This window comes from Silurus aristotelis (genome assembly GCF_946808225.1).
Source record: "Silurus aristotelis genome assembly, chromosome: 18".
NCBI classification, from domain to species: Eukaryota; Metazoa; Chordata; class Actinopteri; order Siluriformes; family Siluridae; genus Silurus; species Silurus aristotelis.
The window spans coordinates 22,959,472-22,981,866 of NC_139591.1; the positions used below are offsets into that span (position 1 = coordinate 22,959,472).

Below are 22,395 nucleotides of genomic sequence, written 5' to 3' on the forward strand. Positions count from 1 at the left end.
AAGAGAAACGGCATGGCACGGCGTGTACCTGGGGGATGCAGGGTGGGATAATGCAGATGACTCAATGGCAAGTGAGGAAATTCTGAGCGAGCAAGAGCTCTGAACGAGAGCTTCCAGAGAAGAAGGGTTCCCTTCATCTGAGTCATCACAGGGATCAGGATAACCCAGATTTTCACATCAAGGCAAGGAGCAGTAAATGTAAGCTCCTGAGATCAATAAATACCAGCACAGAGAAACAAGAAAGTGCATCATGGCCTACTAAAATCTCTCACGTGTGAGAAAATGAAAGGATCTTTTGGATTAATGTCTGAACACTTAGCGTAATTACAGTCAGATATTTTAAACTCAAAGGAAATCCCCAAAGTGGAAACTTCCTCAATAAATGTCAAATAAATTGTAAAAAGTTCTGGAAAAAAAGCTCTACACATCAAGTAAAATGGTTGCGTACATATTTAAACGTCCTCTTAATGGCATCAATCTGATTTCTACATTTTATACACATAAATAGAGGAGCTTTATCATGATTGCGGTGTCAGCAGGAAGTCAGCAAATCGCTAGCTAATGTTTTGCCGATGATACGATGTGACCCAGGCCCTGGCTAACAGCTTAAATATCTTAAGAGTTTTGCGTCACACCACATTACTCTTTGTCACCACAATGCACTTGAATTTATTGGACATCTGACCTGAGGTTGTGTGGAATTGTTTTGAAGCATAGTAAACTTTTTTGTAACAAACTTCCAGGAATAAGCTTTCGGCCCTCTTCTGCATACATGAGCTCACGTGTTTTTATGATGGGCTGCTGTCTCTGATCTCTGATTATGATCTACAGAGAGACAGAAAAATCCCCCCCAAGTCAGAAAGCACCAGTAGACTTTTTGATCTCTTGCCCCCCCCCCGGCTATGGACCGCTCTTGGTGTCAGGATTCAAACTTGTGATCTCGAGAGAGAAATGGAAGAAAAGTACAGCCTGGACAGTGAAGAAGAAAAAAAGAAGAGAATAAGAATAGGGGGAAAGAAAACTTCTCTGGCAAGAACTGAACCAAATGAGTTGCTTAAAAAAATGTTTTAATCTTGCTTTAACAACATTTTAGGAAATATCATCAAACATCTCAGATTCTAACCATTCCCTCTACTTTAGTCTTTAATGGTCGCAGCGCTCAGTGGAAATTACGCATAAATTACATACAGATATATATATATACACACAATTAACAGGTTGAGTGATGGCTGTCACCATCTAAACTTTCTAGAAAAATTTAGATTTGTTCCAGTACAAAGACAGGCATGTGGCCTCAAATTAAATAAAACATAAACAAGCTAAATTTAACAAATAAAATAATAATCTGTAACAAAAGTACAAATTGCGTGAAATCTAAAAAAAAAAAAAAAAAAAAAAGGCAGCTAAATCATCCAGGAGGCATTAAAGAGTTTTAAAGCAGTACTAACAACTGGACAGATGCTACAAAGAAAAAAGACAAAGAGGTTTCATCAGAGCTCGAGTAGGATTTCTTTTGGTTCGCAGAAAGACACTGTAATTAATGGCACAAGAAGTAGTTTGGATTGGGAAGGGCTTGGATTGGCACTGAAGTCTGAAGGGAGAGAATTAGGTGAGGGGAGAGATTAGATAAAGGGCACTCTACCTAAACAAGAGGCACTACTGAGGGGTTGGGAATAAAATAGGAGCGCTTTACATTCAGAGGCAACAGTAAAACAATTCTTTTTTTACTGAAATCTAATGAGCCGTAATTTAAAAAAAGCGAAGGCAAATTCGTGGACGTATCGTGACCTCGCGATTAGTAAAGTTCTACCGGACAGCATGGTCCAGAAATTTCCTAACTTTAGTCCTGTAGTGTTTTTTTTTCCCCCCTATTCATTATAGGAGGCTTTGAACAATCGCGAACAAACAAAAGAGTCTAGTGTTCAGTGACTCGGATTAGCAGAATTCCTGCTTTTTACGTCTGCAAATTCCCACCGGAATATTGTCGTCCCTCGTTTATCCTGGTAGCTACGTGCCAAAACCGACTGCGAAAGACGGATTTCCGGCACCCCCAAAAAATTTTTTTTATTGTTTAAGCCATAAATCTTCCTCCCACACTCTTTAAACACACACAGAAAACATTTGCAAGAATATAGCGAGATGAATTTTGTGTCAATTTGTAGAAATAACATTGAGTGAGCACTCAAGTACAGTGTAATACTGTAGCGTGGCCTGTGCATAGTGTAGTTTCTCTGCTTGTTTATTGGTTGAAGTGAAGGGGGAAAGTTAAAGATACATGTCACTGCATTCTTTATTTTCATTGGCTGAATCTGGTTGATGTATGTCTTCAACTCCGCCCTTTTTTTATTTTCATGTCAGAGGATACTACAACCAATAGATACGCGGAAACCTACGATTTCTTGTAGCGCTACTCGTTTCTTATGATGAACTGCGAGAACATTCGCGGAACAAAATAATTATGTGCCAAATTAAAAATCACAAATGTGGGACCGCAAGATTCGAACCACGATAAATCTAGGGATGACTGTACTCCAAACAATTCATCTTTTTGACATATGAAACAATGAGTTGTTACGTATGTGTGTCAAACGCCCCTGAAATGATGCTGCATATAAACCACCCCCCCTTCACCTTATCTCGCATGCTCACAGGTAAATCCAGAGCATGTAAAGTAAAATCAAATCTATCAATTTTTGTAAAAATTCACAGAAAATTACAAAACTATATCGTTAATATATGGTAGCTATTTTTAGCACTAATTATTAGATTTTGCCAAAAATGTCAGCAATTTTAGCCAAACTACGAAAAAATAAACAGATACTATTTTTCTTTTCTGAGAAAGACATAGGCCTACAACGCAATGTCAAATCTAACAATATACAAATAAATTGTGGGCGTTTTGAACATGATCAAAGGTTCAAAGTGTCATCCAAGTGGATATTTGACCACTGATTTTTACAAGGAGTGTTTAGAGAAAGAAAAAAAAAAGCAGTTATGTTTCTGCAATATTAATACACAATACATTAATCCCCTTAAACCTGAAATCACAGGGAACCACCCCCATTGCTTAATTTCATTTACTGGATTAAATGGAATGTCAAGACATTGCTCTGAAAACCCAAACAGAACCTTATAATACTGCGATCACGATGTGTAACTGGCACTTCACCGATCTGGTGATTAATCACTAGCACAAAGAGACACGTCTCCGACAGACACAACATTTCTATTTTGATATGCTGTGGTTATAGAAAACAGTTTAACTACAGAATTACAGCAGGGAATAACGCATCGATAAGCCTCCTCCTGAATGACGCATGATTTCTATGATAACACCAGAGAGAGAGACGTGCAGAGGAATTCCGGAAATCTTGGAATTTTTGTTCTCCGGTTTTTGGAATAAAGTGGTCATTTCACAGCAGTATTATTTAAGACTGCTTTATAGTTTCATAAGTCACTGTAGTTTGGTTTAAAAAAAAAAAAACACACAAATCACATACTTCAAGGCTTTAAAAGTACAAACGTTCATATCTCTCTCTCACACACACACACACACACACACACACACACACACACACACACACACACACACACACACACACACACTAAATAGAACAATCTACATATTAAGGAGAAACCTCTCCAGTTTCTCTACATACCTAGAAAAGTGTTTAACTGTATCAGTCACGTAGCGATGTGCAACTATGTGTGTTTTCCACAGGACATAGAATCGTGCTTATGGATGAGGCCAATCAGCATTCGAGGAACTTCTGAAACTAAAACTAAGAACCTAGTAAATATATCATACCTCAAATATGATATGATATAAACCCCAATTGTGTGAATCCATATTCCTTTCAGTCTGCTGTGTTGGGCTTCAATGTAACACACACACATGCCCATACTGAGGAGAAGCTTTGTACTGTACTGTCTGGAGTGAAGGATGCTGAGATTAAGAGAACAATTCAGGCTCATATCCTGCCCATATCCTGGTCCTTCTCCTCTAGCAGGTTGATAAGTTGGCTGAAGCTCTCCTTCACGGTGTCCATGTTGTCCACTGTGGTTCCCTCGAGCAACCAGCTCTTCCCCCGTGCCAAAGGTTCCAACTCAAAATATTTCTTTATCTGTTTGGATAGATGAGAGGAGGCAGTTAGTATCCTCAGTTTTATATCGAATTGCCTGAAAAAGCATCACAAATAAAGAACACAGCAGTAAGGTAAATACCAAACTATCTCACCTAAAAAAAAAAAATGAGGTGGTCTGCCACCAAAGGTGTTTAAACTGTTTAGACGTCTAGACGTAAATATCAGAAAACAGCTGAAATTTAAATCTATTGTCTCATTCTTACTCTCAAATATATAGTGTTCACTGTATAGCAAAATTGTAAGAACAGACTTCATGTTGTAATTTACTGTAAGTAAATATTTCCAAATTTACAACCAAGTAGAAGTGTGAATGAGGAGAACATCACCACCACCAAACCCAGCACTTCATGACTCAAGTCTTGACCTTGTTACCTTTCCCCTTTTTGGAACAACTCCAAGATCTCTGATATAATCAGTTCGCCTGGTGGTCACAGTCATAATTCCATTCGAAATCCTATAAACATCAAGCCACACTTTTTTTTTCAGAACCTCAGACAAATTGTACATAGCCAAAATAATAGGCCTGAAATATAAGTGTTCAAGTAGCACCATTGTGTGACAAACAAGAAGAGATTCTGTCTCTGCTTCAGTAAAACCATGAAGATACAATCAGAAATTTACAAACCCATACTAAAATAAAAACCAATTTATTATGATTATAATATTTATTATATTAATTTGTTAAATTACATTAAGTTAAAATTAAAGCAATGAGGATTTAACGTTTATCTCCAGTTTCAGCACTTTGTAACAGTCAACGTTAAAGATATTAAAATAAATTTAAATGTGCTGTTATAGGAACTGTATGGAGGTAACAGTAATACCACTTTATCACGTTTATTTTATTTATTTATTTTTACTTTTGCATACGTGCAAACAGTAAGCTTTATTTATTTGGATTGTGCAATTGGAATAAATTTAGAAAGCCAAAAAAACTTGCACAGAACAGCTTGCGTGTCCTTTCAGGACAACAGCAGTTGCAAAAAGTCTTTTCTTTAATACCTTAATCCTACGAAAGTACAAATGTTTCCAGTACAAGGCATTCAGCCACAAAGACATTTGAATACACCAGCAAAAGTAGAAAGAGATCTCCGAACACTCAAGCACAAGTCGGTCTATTGGGAAACCCGAGAGAGCTGGACAGAAAGCATGAGAGCGATCATAAGAGGAGAGAAAGTTTATGAATAGCGATTTGTTGAATCAATTGTCATTAACTGCTTTGGCAATAGTGCTCAAAGTCAGTCACAGAACAAAACCACTAGAGAGGTGATAAAGGAGGAAAAGAACACGACTGCAGAAACACTGACCCTCTCGCCAAATTTGAGGTAATTCACAGTGGATCTATTAACAAAACTGCAGTATTAAGTATTCCCTGGGATGCAATATTCTGACATGAAAGCTTATAGCAGGTCGAAAGTTGAAGGACAACAAACCAGCCCAAGAATCCTTGCCTTATTCAAGAAAAAACAGCAAATCCACATCTCACGTTCTATCTACCATTTGAGTCACACCCATCCACAGCAATACGCAGTCGAAAGCTTGTCAAATATCATTTAACGTAAAAGTGTAGGGTCATTCCCAAAATCCAGGATGACACAGAGGACAGAACCTATTTTTCAGTTGCCAAGTACAATGGAACCCTGGGACACTTTGACAAGCCTGGACAATCGGCAACACGTCAATCCCATAATGAACTGGTCAAAGTATTATTAATGTAAGGATTCTAACAGTGTGTTCTACCAGAGGTCTGGTCACTTTGCATGGACATCTAACAACCACCACCACCACAAGGGTAAGTGTGGGAAAGTGCCTCAGACAGACTGCCATGGATGCAGTGTAATGCCAGGCCATTGGGCACAATCACTAGGAGTGATGCAACAATGAAGCTGTAGGCTACACAGTGTGCATGTATTGAGCAACAGTTGGTGATCATCTGCATATAATAATAGCAGAGTTTATCAGAATAATTAAGAACAAGAAGTTAGGGTTCTGGCCTTTTAAATACAGAATGTTGTTGATGTTTTTGCAGAACATCTGTGGCACAACACAACACAATTGGCCTGCTTGGAAATCACTTGCGCCAAGGCTGCGAAGCCAACGAAAGTTTTAATAAATAAAATAAAATTTAATAAAATTGTAAGCCATCTGCAAGGCAGCAGCAGGCAGTTAAACAAAGACGTCCAATTTTAAACCAACAACCCTGAGTTTCTGCTTCAAAACTTATATTATTACTAAACTAATATTACTAATAACCTTCATGCCATTTGACCTCAGTGATGTGACCTCAGTTAATGGTGTAACCAAGCCAATATTTCAGTAATATAATAAACATCTTTCATGCTATTGCAGTAAGTTTGTGTTTATATTTGTGGACTCCTTTCAAAGCATTCCAATCTATCCATGTTTTTTTTTTTTAAAAGAGAACAAACTGCATGCCAAGGCACCGGATATAGACAAGGCCGAAAGACCAGGCTGATGGAGAAACACACTACTTGCGTGCTTTGGCTGCAATTCTGGAAGTGGGCCTGTCATCTCCTTGCCTGGTTGGTGCAGTTCCAAATCCTCTCCCCTGCGTACGAAGGGGGCCTAGCAAGCATACACTTTTTTACCCTGGCCGGCCTCCCATGCCCTCGGCTCAATCAAACTCCCTAACACGGTACACAAGCATCACGTCAGCGTTGCTTTCTCATAAACACCCCATCTTCGCTGACAGGCAATGGACAAACAAGGTCCAAAAGGGAGAGACAGAGAAAGCGAAAGAGAGAGACAGCCCTTTAGGGGAGGAAAAAAAAAATTATCAAACAAAACATCCTTTGAGGAAAAGTGCCCCTATCATGCCAAGAATGTTGATTAAGATTTCCCTGTGAGAGATTTCATTGCTACAAATGGACACAACCCTGAAAAGACTTGGAAAGGACAAGCGGTTTTGTCTATTGTCTAAGTGCTACACATTTAAGTCTTGAAAAACTGAATTGCAACAAAGAAACAAGAGGAAAAGAAGCTGATGGGATGTCGGAATGTCGAGCCTGTCCAACGATGAAGCAGTGAAACGTCAGCTTGTCGTCACCACCTTGATAATAAACCGTCCGGAGACAGCCAGGGTAAAAGAGGGCATGGAGGCTGGCAACGATTCTCATCACGTATCAAAAATAAGGCCTAATACGTGCAGCTTAATGTCTCAGGAATGGACTCAAGGTCTTGCAGAAATAGGCTTTGACGCAAACTGGTGCACGAGCCAAAAATTGCATTGCATTTTACATGAGCGTGGATCAAACTGTCAGAGAAATCGCAGCTTTAGAGTTAGTCCAGGTCAATGTTAATAAGACTTAGGAGAACTAAAAATCAGTACGATTTATTTATTTATTTGTTACTTAAATGCTTTAGACAGTGATTAATTTTTAAAGCATGGATTTTCTACTTACCCAAGAGAAAGGATGTTACAAGTTCAAGCCAGCCATTTTGTTTCCAGCAAGTTAAATAAGTGGAGTCTATTGCAAAATGTGATGAAGCAGCATTTTCTACTTTTGTCCTTCAAGAATGGCATGTAACCAATTGGTATTTCACTCTGCTCAATTCCACAGCGAAACAGTATCAAATTCAGACAACACAGTGGAACTTAAGACAGCCAGGACGCATCAATACTACTTACGAATAATGCTAACCTGGCTAAAAAAATGTCTGCAGCAAAATTCAAGTGAATTTCATATTGCTGAAATGAACATTTCAACTGGAACATCTAGCTCTCTGGTAAACGTTGGAATAATCACTGGCTGTGTTACATGCAAAACAAATGCTCGGGTAGCAACCTGACGATCACCAGAGTTTTTTGTAATTGTGGCATTAAGGAGACACTGTGGTGTTTAATATTTCAAGTGTCATGTTGTTCAATTTTAAATGTGCTCTTGGTAGAACAATAACCCAATTTACAAATTACATCTTAAATAAATAATGAAATGAAGAGTAAGTGAGCAGGAAAACTGGTGTTTTAGAGATGCATTATTTGGAATTATAGACATAAATATGATAATAAATTTGAAGATTGTTGTGGATATAAAGTTGGTAAAAAAAAAAAAGTTCTCCTTTCTGGTCATTGAGGATGAAAAGCAGAGGAGTTTGGGCAAATCAAAATTTGGAAAATCAGACCTACGATGTTTGTATTATCAGTGTACCAGGACGATATAAGTTTGACGGTTACAGCTCTGGGTTACCAGGGGTTCAAGCCTCACCACTGCCAAGCAGCTACTGTGTGGGCCATTAAACAAGGTCCTTAACTCTGCAGAAGCACCGTGTTTTTGCTGAGCCTGCACTCTGGCTTCAACTTCCTACCAAGATAGGCACGTGTGCAACCTAGGCTACTTTTAATGTAAAATTCTTATGAATGAGAAAAATCTGACTTACTTGTCACCCACCAGACAAGCAAAAGACCCAAAAGGCTGCCAATGTTTTAGTTAGTTAGTTAGTTAGTCAAGTGCGCTGCAGTATTACACTTCAACATACTCAACAGAATAACCTACTGTCCTTACATCACAGGTACAAGGTATTATTCCAGTTGTGCTAGCATCTTTATTTCCTATTGGTACTAGCGGTGGATAGTGAATTGCCCACCAATGCCTCAAGGTTACAATACTGAGTAAAGAAATCTCACAGAATATACAAAATGTCCTCTTGTTAGCTTTGAGCAAATCAACCATTATTTCTATGACCAGTGTCGGGTTCTGATTTGAGAGCTTTCCCCAGTACCTGGAACTCATCAAGTCACTTGAGTAAAAACTCAAGAATTTGGGTCATGCTTAATCATAATGCCAAATACTTTTAGAAGATCCATTTTATTATACTTAAGGAACAGGTAACCTACTCCATATGCAAAAAAACAAAAAATGCCAAACAAATGTGTCCCTGAGTGCTGACAGGTGATCCCCTGCCAAGCTCACACATACATGCAATACTCTCGATACGATCAAAAGATTAATCTAAAATCCACCTGGCAAGTGTCGCAAACACAGACATCCCACCCACACGATGAGTATTCTGCCTTTCATATTCCTGCTCCTGCAAAATGTAATGAAATTATAGCTCATGACTGATTTGGCTCGTTATCTCACAGCACACACACACTGAGCAACAGCCGAAATATTCAATTTCTCCATTTCTCCAAGCCATGTGTACGGTGTATTCCTGGGTTTTGTTTTAAAGGATAATTAATGTCAGGAACTGCAATTTGGACAGCCTTGACATTCCAGTCAATTACCTTTCGCTAAACCAATGGTTTCCTAAACAGAAACACCCAGAGGACTTTCCACATATTTGTGCCGTTACATTTGTTTGCTCTCCACACCTGAATCAGGTAATTAAGTGCTGAATATTTTGGCACAGCTGATTTGGGAACTAGACTGGATCAAACATTTGGACTGGCCGAAGAGCCCTAAGGACTGGGCCGGGAAATTTGCCGAGCTAGATCCGCTCATCAGCTAATCATGAGCTAACGGTCAAGTCCTCCACGAGTTCTGCTCTACGTTATCGGTACTGTTCTGTTCTGAACCACTACCACAAAACCACATGAATAGTTTAAAGACAGATCGAGTCTTATAGCTGAACAAGTCTAGGGAGGCATCGATAATGCTAAGATCTCTGAGCATAATGAGCAGCTGGTACTATGTGAGGTAATGCTAACATACACTATCATGATATTCAGGAAATGACCGTGACTTGGATGTAGTTCATGATTAATAATTGAAATCAAAGCAAACAGACTGCGAACTACCCCAATTTTCCCACAACGCAATTAACCGGATAAAACGTCATAAACATAATCCTCAGCACGGAGCGTTCTTCACTAGCAGCAATAAACACGGCAGCAAACATCGGCGAAGCTGGGGAAAATGTTCAATTTCTAGGGATTTTGCCACGATAAAAACATACTTTATGCCTAAACAAAACCACAATGCTGGCAATCAAGAGCCACTAAGTAGTTTGTGGTTAGGCTAGTTGTATTCCTGCGGTTTTAGTGCGTGTTAAGACTCGTTTTAAAGAAAACCACAGATCTGTCCACAGCCGCTCAAATCCTAGAGTTCTTCATTTACATACACGGAACAATATTTCATGAAAAGCTGCAAAAAGGTCCACTGCTGGGAAATTCTCAGAAGAGCAACATTCCTGATGAAGTAACTCATGAGCTGGAGTTTTGGCCAAAACCATGTTCATGTTTCAAAATGAAAATGTGCTAGCCAAGCAGAGTGACTATATGCTTTCTCATACATGTCCCGTTCATGGAACTGTTGCTTAACCACTGGCATAAGAGCATCTCGATCTGCATTGGGACATTTAAGACACTAAGACTGTCGAGATCTAAGACTGTCGAGAAGTCGGAGAACTTATGCTCTACATTTTTTTAAGCTCCCTGCAGGACGTAACAGTTAGAACTCTAGTTCTAAAGGCTCAATCGTGTTTTTTAAGACAATACTTCCTGCGGCTAAACCCATTTAGAATCTAACCACATGGAAATCATGGAGAAATGCGTATTCAATTTTGCAAAAGCAAAAATAAGATGTGAAAATGGAGCGTTACATTTCCCTGTTGGTTTCTTTAGTGCAATCAATGACCTGGAATATGACCAGGAATATAATCAAAATACAAAATCAATAGGATTGTAAGCAAAGTATCATCACCTGTCTTTAATTCAGGCAATTAAAGCTGTAGAATTTAGCACTTTTGGGTGTGCTGTTATACGGGAAAACAATCCATGATGAGTGGTGTGATAAATCCAACATCAAGTGTATCTACTGTTTAAATACAGCAGAAATAAATTATTTTCCTTTTCTGAAGTGTTTTATTTCTTTTATACCCAAGCAATTTATCATGGAGACGGATGATCATCTGTGGTGACCCCTAACGGGAGCAGCCGAAAGATGGATGATACCCTAGCAATTTATCCGCTACTGCAATGACATTTATTTATAAAGGATGTCATAAGAACATCTATTAAACCAGTTACTTCCTCTTATTACTTCTTATAAACAGTTGATCACATGCCAGAATAATATTTTTCTCTCTTGAATTTAAAAGAGAAAACAATCTTGTTATGGTACCGAGAACCCACAACACGGTTCAATGCAAAGTTCTGACATCGGAGACTCCTTCCAGAAATCCTAAATATCTCCAAACTAAAAACTCATAGGAAAAAAAAAAAGTTGTTTCTCTGGTAAATGATTTTTTTTTATTTATAGACTACAAATCCCATTCTCTGTCACCATAGAAATGCTAAGATATTATAAATGAGTGCATTAATATAAACCTGTAAGAAGTCAGATTTCACACCTAAAAGTCATCAATCAGTGTAGTGTTTAAAAAAATTAAAAAAATATAAACACCTAAACATCAATCCTTCCAAATGCTTCAACATCCTGTATGACTTACCAGTGCAGTCAACAAGAAAATAATGTGAGATTTTTCGTAGCCAAGAAATTGTTAACAGTTTTGAAAAACACAGTTAGGATAGAATCCAGGCGAACGAAAGGTCAGAGATAACGAAAACCAGATCCAGAAAGACTTTTATTCAAGTCAGCTTGATTTCCTGCTTTCTGTGCAATATAGCTTGGCTCGTTCGGCCGGCAGAGTATCGGATTTACATGTGGACTGGCTTTCAATTAATAAAAACAGTCATGTTGCAAAACAACATAAAAACGCTTTCCTGTTGTACGTTCTGTAAAAGACGACATGAAAACGGCGAGAACGATGCTAGCCGGAGGTAATGTTTAAGAACATGTGGAAAAGAGGGGGATTCAGTTATAAATATGAATCACATAAATCACTACAGGAAAGAAATAAACATCTTTAGGATGATCAGGCTTATCTGACTTATCAAGGGTCATCATCAAGATTACCTGCAACTTTCTAGCTCTTTGATGACGGAGAAAAAACCTGAAGCGTTCACCAGGCAGCGATAAGTAATACCAGCATGATGCGTGATCGTGTGCTGTTACATAACAAAGTGTTTGACTTACAGTTATGTCTGGAGCCTTCATAACTCATTCAGACAGTTATTCGAAGCCCTCGTCCCAGAACATTAAAAACACATTATGGGGAACGTCGGCTGGATTTTCACATACCATTTCATATACTTAACAGATCCTTGAAACACGTGCTTCACATAACACTCCTACGAGCTACAGCCGTGGGCTCAAAAACGTTTAACTGTTAATCTCGATATACACGACCGGAAGCTGGTGGCATTTGTTAGCATGATCTGGTTCAGGACTCCAGTTGGCTCCTACATGTTTGGCTTTTTTTTGTAGATAATTCTTGAAACTCTGACCCAGGTTTCCATCCATTTCTCAACCTTTTCAGCCACGTAGACAGACGCGTCCAAACTCCTGCTGCTCAGACGTGCTCCCTAGACTTGCAAATTAAATGAGTCTAATTGAGCAGAGTAATAGTTGCCCACAAAGGCAGTGACGCATTTAAAGACACTGCAAAGTCTCAGATGGGAAATGCAATCCAGTTGTTCAGATGGTGTCTGGAGAAAACGGTTACATGCATTCATCTGGAAAACACCTGACTTTAAGACGTTAATGAAAATGACAGGTAACAGCGTAGATTTCTTTGTCCAACCTCTAGTTTTAACTTCTTCCTGAAGGTAACTGCTTATAGACAGACAGCATGTAGAGCTGTTCATGGTCTGAAAAGTGACCAGGAACGAGACAGAGCACTGGATTTGGGCACGTGGTGGTGGTGGTGGTGGTGGTGGTGGGGGGGGGGATCAGGATGTCGAGTGGCTCCAGTTCATCCCAAAGTTCTTCAGTGGGATTGAGAAGGTCAGGGATTTGTGCACGATGTTCAAATTCAAGTTCATACTCCTACTTTCACACCAACAACTATGTCTTCATGGAGCCTTGCTCACATGTTTGTCTTGCTGGAACAGTGTTTGAAGTCTTACAGCATACAAAACCATACTTTACGTCATATAGTGATACATTAAGTCATACAGTGTATATTATTGGGAGTATCTTTGGTTGCAGGTTGTTAGAGTCATGTTTACAATAATCATTAGAGATGTTTTTAATTCAGAAGATAACGGTTTCTATGATGCCGTTTTCTACAGGACAATAAAAGTATGCAAGATAGAGAGAAAGTGGGCGGGATTTCCAATATGTGTTGGTTAATATTGGAGATCAAAACAACTCCGCAAATTGCTCTGGATTCGAAACATTTGATTGCCTCATGTGCTGTTTTATTAGGGGCATATTTCATTAATTGACATTTATTAACAGCAGACTCTGACGTTTAACTGCGCAGCTCATGTGCAAAATGCACAAAGTTTGATACCTCTAGTAATGTGATATATTCTGAGTAAACATCACTAGTCATTGTGGCAGTGTAATAATGTATAGAGATGCACTGGTCAAGACTAGTGCAAGTCCATTTCAAAATAATGAAAGAAGAAACGTTATAATTTTAAATTACCCAAGTAGTTTCGGAAGTTAACGTGTTAAAATCTCGTAACTCAAGAGAACCTTTTGCTGGAAGATTAAGGCATTTTGTACAGGATTTTTACCAAACTGTTCTTTTTTTGTGCTCAATCCAGAGCACATTCATTCATACACAAGAACAATTCAACATAGCGAATCAACGTGCTGGAGATTATAGAGCTGCATATTTGAAAGCTACTCAAAACTGTTTTATTCACACAAAAGCCAAACAAGTGCTCACATCCTGATCGATTGTTCACACCTCAAACATTTGGCTGGATAAGGTGGACATTAGATACTTCAGAGAAAATCCAATGTTCTGAATTCATAAAAAGTTTCCTGAAAATTTTTGCCTTCACCTTAAACTTTTTCTATAATTGTAATTAGGTGTGCTGTGAGTACGGTATCTATGCGGGTGGTTCTGGGCACCACAGCCACAGCACACACAGAACCGATCCACATGGTTCGAGGGGTGACCTCTCTCACTCTGTGCAGAATGGCCGAGTCAGGCTGCCCGCCACGGGCGCACAATAGCGTCTGGGTCGGCTCGCTTTCTCTCTGGGCCAGACAGACAGTCCTGTCACAGTTCACCCTCCTTCACAACACAACATGGCCTTTGTCTGCATGTCTCAAACGCAGCTTTCACGACAGGCAAGAGAGAAGAATTCCAACTTCCTGAGAAACATTCTTCAATAGATGGCGCCTGATGGCAATGAGCAGTTTTCCAGGTTTTTCTCAGAATGCTTGCGCAATGTGAAATGCAATGTGGTCAACAAGTTATATAAAGTTACATAAAGGTCGTTACATAGTGTAGTGTTTGTAAAAAAATAAAAATAAAAAATGTACAAGAGATTGTGTTGCATTGTGTGGAGTAATGAATTTTTTTTCGGATATTCGAGAAAGAACATCTGTTGCTGTTTCTCTGACCTGGAGAAGGAGAAGAAAACGTAACTGAAAATGTAGATTCAGTCATAAATAATGACCGTGGTGTGGCTGTGATCATTTCACACTGTTACTTTGCATTGCTGGTTTGCTTGATGCTGCTGCGATTTGAACTGCAACCTCACAATCAACAGCCTAAAACCTAATCAATGATACACCACTTCAAGATGAATCCAAGGGATTAGTTCACTGCTGACAGCTACGCCCATGAACAGAATACAAACATGAAAACTGTCAAAAGTTGTAAAACAACAATCTACAGGCTCAGTAAAGACAGAGACACAGAGGAACACAGGTCAGTCCGTGCTCGACGGAGCCTCCTGCTCTGCGGCTTCATGGGTGCGTGTTGAGCATCTATCTCGATCACTCATAACTCTATTAAAGCCAGATGTTGTGGGTGCCCTGTCTACTTCCAGAGACATGGTAATTTTATTATTGCTCTAAATCACAGCCCAGTGCTATCGGTCACGGAAGAACAAGGTCACAGGGTTGTGTGTGTGTGTGTGTGTGTGTGTGTGTGTGTGTGTGTGTTAGAAAGAGTGAAGTGGGGATCAGAATCCTTTTAAAAGATATCATGGTGCACACCATGAGCAGAAGCAGCAGCACCAACTTCCACCAGGAAAAGAAGGTGCAGGCGGTGACGATAAATTACCCCAGAGACTGAGAGTCCACAGTGTAGAGTTTCAGCTGCTGGGTCCTTAGTTAAAGACGCCTTAAGCATTTCGACAACCTAAACATCAAAGATCCATTAATAGAGTCTTTCCGTTAGTATGAAAATGGCATTTAAATACATGCAAACTCAGAAGAGCTCCGCCCCTTTAAGCTAACTTAAGCTACCTAAAGTCCAAATTACTTTGGATTTTATCTTACAGAATTTATTATTGATAAACTCCAACATTCTTTATTTAATGCAGATGATTGCTTTAGCATTAATCATTTAAGTGAGACAATGTAAACAAACATTAGAACCTGCCCAAAGTGGGACAATTAATCTGGTTTTCTTCGAGGCTTCAATTAAAATCAAGCAATATGCATCATTTTGCAGCTGTCAATCTTTCCAGACACTGCGTAGCTCTTCTGCCATTTTAATTTTTTTATATCTATGCACTGTTGAGTGACAAACTGGAAGTTCTCTGATGTTTAAAATGTGGAACTGCTATGCGTGAAGGTTTACACGACAGTGTAAATGATATTGCTGCTGGTGTGGCATATGAACATGTGGTTGAAACAACACAGCAGCTCAGCAACCTCCGCTTTGAAGTTTCCAAATGAAACAGGAAATAACCCAGAGCGGTTATTTTGTACACTTAAAGAAACCTGAGAGAGTGAGCGTGAAAAGAAAAGAGACGGCATTGATCTTTTTCCCCCTCCATAGCAAATGTCATGAGAGATGGAAGTAAGGCTGCAGAGCCAGACAGACACTCAGACAGTGCAGAGTGAATGTGTGTGTGTGTGTGTGTGTGTGTGTGTGTGTGTGTGTGTGTGTGTGTGTGTGTGTGTGTGTGTATCCTGCTGATCAGTCACTGGCCCTGGCACCCAGAGCAGGAAACCAATGCCAATGTCGGCTGAGCGGATTCCGAGCCCCCAGGGGAAAAAAACAAACGAGTCTGTTGTTTGGGTCGTCAGAGTGCAGTCTGACCACCAGCAATGAAGACGAAGGAGGAGACTCGGACTGAATTCACACGGCGGCTATCAGCAACTCTGTCTGCTCCATCTCCCTCTCCCTCTCCCTCTCCCTTTCCCTCTCACACACACACACACACACACACACACACACACACACACACACACACACACACACACACACACACACACACACTCCTGTACTAATAAAGCTTTGCATCCAAACTCATTTAGAAAAATGCATCAATCCAGGATTTGATTTCTAAAATAAAAATTCAAAACAGTTTTCACCTTTCCATCCCTCAATCCATTCACATTTCTACATGTCCAGACAGCTATCTATCTTCTATTCATCCGTTTATCTACCCATCAATCCACAATACCCTTTATCTATTCAAATATCTGCAAATATCGATCAATTTATCATCCAATATCTTGCCCATAATCATACACACACACACACACACACACACACACACACACACACACACACACACCAGTCAATCCATTCACATATCCATCCACCATCAAACTATCAAAACCATCCCTCCAACTATATACCCAATTATGTAGACAGTAATTCTCTTCAATGTTGAAACAATACAAAAACACATTTGCAGTTCCACCATGAATATTAATAGACTAACCACAACCCTCAGCGGGCCTTTTGGAAATTAAAGCCGTCCCTTGGAGCACGCTCAAGCTGGGCCGTGGGTGATCTTTTCTCAAAGAGAAGCCATTAGAAGTTATTTTTCATGTGGTAGTTGAGGCCCAGAATGCGTCGGTTTATTCACTTTTAATGCAATCATTCCCTCATGAGGAATCCCTGAAATCCCACATTGTTCGCACATGCTCATATCTTCACACTATCTCTGAAGACAATAATCGTCTGTGAAGAAGCACAACAACAAACCTTGGGAATGATCTCGAAATCACTGAGTGAAATAAACCATAAACCATTGTGTGGTAGAGTGGTCATGGCTGGATAGATCAATTGTATAAATAGGTATGTATTATGCATACCGACAGAACATATAGACAGCTGGATGGATTGATGGAATATTTGAGTAAAAACGACCTCAAACTCAAACTCAAACAAATTTCTGACCAATCATAATCCAAAATTGAACAGTGCTGTGGTATACAATGGGTTACATGTAATTTAAATAATACTAATATTAAGGTATATGTCAGTAGTCATTTTCAGAAACAGCAAACAAGAGACATTTTGTTTTGCTCAGCTATCTATGGCATTTAATCAGAGTCAAAATCATTTGCAAGACTGCACGTTACAGCATGCATTACAGCAAGATGATGGCATCACTGAAGCTCTGCTTTAAAACTTTCTGTCCTGCCAATGTTCTAGCATCGTAATATCGTTATTCTCGTAAAAAAAAAAACAAAAAAAAACACCGCAGCAGGAAATAAAAAGCATAAAGCAGAAAATAAATCCAGTTCCAATCCATCACAATGCTTTGGATAAACCAAATTTCAACAATAAGGCCACTTCAAGATAAGGTCTTCCTGTGCTCAGCAGGTTCCTCTCTTCCAGCTGGAAAATAAACAATGCTCGTATTTAAACCATTTACAGGACAAACGTAAGGAATATAAAACTTGTGTTGCGTGACATGTTCCAATGACACATTTTGATCCATTTAGAGCTTCATGTAAAGGAGGACTGTGTGTGAATGAAGTTCAGTCAGTCATTCCCTTATCAGCCTCTTTTCCCTCCCTTTCTTTAAGTTAATAAAGAAATTTTCATGTTACCAAGAAACTACAAAGAAAAAAAAAATCCTTTTACTAGATGAATAAATCTTGAATGCCAGATGAATTATGTTTTTTGTATTTGTTTACGTAACGCCGTACGTGTCCCTTTTAAACTGCGTTAGAATGAGCAAATTAATCCACACCTTTTGAGCAATCGGATTTAAGAATTCAAATAAATGTGACATTTCTATCTTTGTACTTTCAGCTACAAAGTTTGGTCCGGGGCCAGGACCTTTCTGGATACAAGAGTTGCTGTCTCTGGACTTTTTCTATTCTCTCGTCCTCTCCTGACCTCCAGACAGCAATAAAAGATGATCATGTAAATTCAGCCTGTCCATAGTGAGCTTCAGCAGCCAGCCAGGCTCGCAGTCAAATGACCGCACGCACGCACGCACGCGCACACACACACACACACACACACACACACACACACACACACACACACACAGGATCCAGACTGCCTATGCCGACTAGCAATTTAGATAACTATATGCAAAATACAAGTCCAGGACAACATTTCAAAACAAAGGGCCCCACTCATTTCCTAGTGACATTTCCTTACATTTCCTAAAAACCCCTTTCCTTTTGAAGAAATCAGAGTCTCAAGACTGAAGACTGCTACACAAAAAGATAACACATTTTGTCTCACTGACACCACGATTACCAAATCTACACTATACTTATTATTTACTGACATTAAAATACTAAATGCATGTTTATGCCAGTTTTTAAGGTCAGTACGGTTCGGTGTTGATTCTTCTGAGATTTGCGATAGTCAAGAACAATCTCAAGTACAAGAGGTGTGAGGGTAGCAGGATTTATAAAACAAGGTTAACTTTACATAAATGTTTAAAAAACCTTTCGGTTTTAGATACATGTTTTTTACGAAGAGGGACTTGGCAGCTGAAGCATCGAAGTAACTGCGATGCATTGGTCATTCCACTTCCAGACTTTCCATCACACTTCTCTATCCCCAACCACAGATTCAATCAATTTGTGATCCCTAGACATTCCTGAGCCAACAGCGAGATATATTTGAATTTAGTCAGGGGACATCCTTGTAAAGCGCCTTAACCACCTCATGCGGCTTTTCTAAATGTTCTCCCACACTGTCGAGTAATCCTGAGGGAGAATCTTATTTCTGATGGCTGTACTTGCCTTAATTCTTTCAGCCACTACCCACAGATTGTGGCCATATCTGAGGATAGGGATGTAGACTGACCAGTAAACAGAGCTTTGTCTACAAACTGAGCTCCTGTTTCACCACCACAGATCGGTACTGACTGTAACACCATCGTCACTGACCCGATTCGTTTATCAATTTAAAGTTCAACTTTTCCATCTGATCCTAAAATACTTTAACTCAAGGTGCACCCCCTCACATGGAGAAAGTATCCCCAAGCTTTTCTGAAAGAAAGCCATGAATCCCATACATGTGGTTAATTTACATTTTAATGTATAAAGTGTGCCCAGGTCTGCTAATCAGCTACATTTATTTCTTAAATCTGCAGGGTACACAAATATTATTTTTAATAAGGCATATTACCAAAATGCCTACCAGAACCCTCTCATACCTTGTACATGAACACATGAGTCCAATACAGTCATGAAATCTGGGAAATAACTCGCCTGTGACTTTGTAGATTATTAGTACACAATCTTTTACACATATTTCCTCATATACATGTGCTTCCAAGTCCTCATGAAACTAATGTAATATAAAATTAAAAATTAAAAACAATGTGTTTTCATTTCCACATGCATTGGGAAATATGGAGAAGTCCACTGACATCTCTCCCGTTCCTGACCTTACGTGCCTTGCAAGTCCTAACTTTAGGTTAACTCGTCAAAATAATGGCAAACAAAAAAAGACGTCCAGTCCAGAAACTGTGGTCCTGCGGGTCCGACTCGGGCCAAACTCGTGCTAAAATTGCACGGCGGAATCAACCAGTATCAGATGGTCCCCAGGGCCAGACACACGATCCATCACTATCTACCATCTCTAAGTATCGAGTAGTGCTGGCTCGCTGACCACAACCCCGAGCCATTTCTAATGTGGCCATGCAATGTGTGAGATCTCTTTATCTGATACCACACTACTCCCTGCTGAGAGAGAATCGCAAACATGAAATATTTGTGTGAGTTGGGGTTGGAGGGGTCTCCGGTGAGAGAAAAAAAAACTGAGGGAGGATAGTGTTTCAGGAATATGTTGCACAAATCTGCTAAAACAGCAAGTTGGATTCGTTTCCCTGATGCCTGTTTTAAGGAAGCAACACCCAGCCATAATAAATTCGAACCAATGCCACTGAGACCTGTCAATCAAACTGTGACCTCAAGGTTGTCAACTGAACATGATAACACTTATGGTGTGTTGATTAGGAAAGTATAAAACAAGGTTATGTATATTTCAAATTCAGAATACGATAAGACTAATTTAAAATCAGTATCAAATGAACCACAACTTATGAAGAGGTAGTGTCCACTGTGCAAAAAGGTAAAAGTGGTGTGGCCTCAGTGATGGAGGAAGAATCTGTGTGCCCTCGAGTCTAAAGGGAAGATCGTGTTTGTGACAAAGTGCCACAGTTAAGAGGTACTTCCTCAGTTCCAGGAATTCAAATAAAGGAGGGATTATCAGATGTGACCTCTGCACTCATTCGTTAAAGTAAAGCAAGTGTGGTATGAATATTGGTTACAGTGATACAGGGAAGGAAGTAGGACCTCCGTATCCTTGTCAACAACAACAAAAAAATAAAAAGTGGCCTCATATATTACAAAAGCATAGTGTCGGTGCAGTCCAGGGTTTCTGCAGGTTTCAAGTCAAATCTAAGATTTGTTAAGACCTTTATAAGACCATAAATGAAATGTAAGACCTGTATCGCGACATCAAAAACACACAAAAATACGTTGTTAGCAACTGGCCTTAACCGAGCCCTACATTTTTTTTTTTTTTTTCAAGCTAAGTATCTGTAAATTTGCTATAAAGCAGGTGTGGCATCTGTGTACTGAAGTGCAAAGAAAAGAGGAGAGGCCTTACAACTCCAAGTTAAGGACGCATGGCTTCAGAGCCTCGAGAGAAGGTGATTTGACCTCTGCACCTGTCAGTCCATTTAAAAAAGGTATGGTCTGTTCATCAGTCACAATTAAGGGGGCATCATTCAGTTCCAGTGACTTTTTTTTGGTTTATTACACAAGCATTGTGTAATTCTGAAGGCTACACTGTGGCCTGTTGTAAATCAGAAAATCGTGCCGTTTAGTTCAACCCTGTGCTTAGATTTGAACAGAAAAACGGGGCATCCGTATCTACAGTAGGGAGCAAGTAAAGAGGCAGCCAACTGCGAGGGCCTCACTCTGACATCCATGAGTGAACTGGGATGTGTTATTCTCCAAAGCCTGATATTTACTGCTCACTCAGGATCACTTCATTGCTAGTTAATTAGCGCTTGGTGTATTGGCTTGTATCCTGCAGCCCGCAGGCCAATTTTACCACCACCACAGAAAACAGATGTGCAGATGTGTGTAAGTGTGTTTTCTGTGTATGTGTGTGTATGAGGGAAAGAAAGAAAGAGAGCAAGTATGTGTACATACTTACACTTCAACACTCCAACTTTCTGCTCCTCGACTCAGCTATGATTCAAACTACACACACATGCAGAAATAAACACACAAGGCCTGAATAATCCCAAAAAGGGAGCTAAAATGTGCAACAGGAGAAAAATACCGCACATTCCAACTGCTCATTTGTATGAGACACAAGTTTCGAGTGTCATCGCATGCGTTCGGATCCGCAATTGAACCTGAAATGTATTAGGACTGCTGCGGCTTGAACGTAGCGATACGAAGACATAAATAAACTCTTACAGTAAAGAATGAAAATATGTGTTAATCATGCTCAAGCCGTAATTTCTCTAGGACAACGCCTCTTTGTTTTTCATCATAATGTTAAACAGCAAAAAAACAAAGAGGGACTCATAGATGGAGTAGGGGAGTGATGGAGGGGAATCCCCCAGCCCTGTGAGACCTGTCAGTGTTTGCAAACAAGTTAATTCCTTAAAGACAGAGGCACAGGGTGGGTAACCGAAGTGTTGGCTGATGTTACCATTTTAGAGCCTGTTAAAGGTGCATTCCAGAGAACATATGGAGCTTAAGAATGTCATGATCACACACTCAAACGTAAAGTTCTTTTCCTAGAGGGATCAGAGCGCTGGATCGTTGGGAGTGGTAGATCGGTGGTTAAAATGTTCGAAAGTCATGAGCTCAAATCTCAGCTCCACCATGCTGCTGCTGCTGGACCCTTCAGCAAGGTGCCTAAACCATCAACTGCTCAGGTGTATAAATTAGATAATTGTTCATTCGCTGTGGATAAAGGCTTCTGAACATTTTTTATCAGAGCACAGGGTCAAGTCATGCAGCACCTCAGGCTGGAGATGGTATGATAATGTGTGTAAGTGTTCTCT

At 39.7% G+C, this 22,395-nt stretch overlaps 1 protein-coding gene across 2 annotated transcripts in view; it reads right to left on the minus strand.

Moving 5' to 3' along the window:
- Positions 1 to 1,050: 1,050 nt before the first annotated feature.
- The window catches only part of arl15b (ADP-ribosylation factor-like 15b), a 50,791-nt gene continuing 29,446 nt past the window's right edge, over positions 1,051 to 22,395 (minus strand). The window contains exons 5-6 of one of the 2 annotated variants that reach the window (XR_014537881.1): positions 3,573 to 4,124; positions 1,051 to 3,533 (exon numbers count right to left, since the gene is read on the minus strand). Coding sequence is in view for 1 of the 2 variants with exons in the window: in XM_083568863.1 (XP_083424989.1) it covers positions 3,972 to 4,124 (153 nt within the window). In the remaining variant the exon portion in view is untranslated. Of the gene's footprint in view, positions 4,125 to 22,395 lie in introns of both variants that reach the window. The other variant, XM_083568863.1, reaches the window with a different exon arrangement.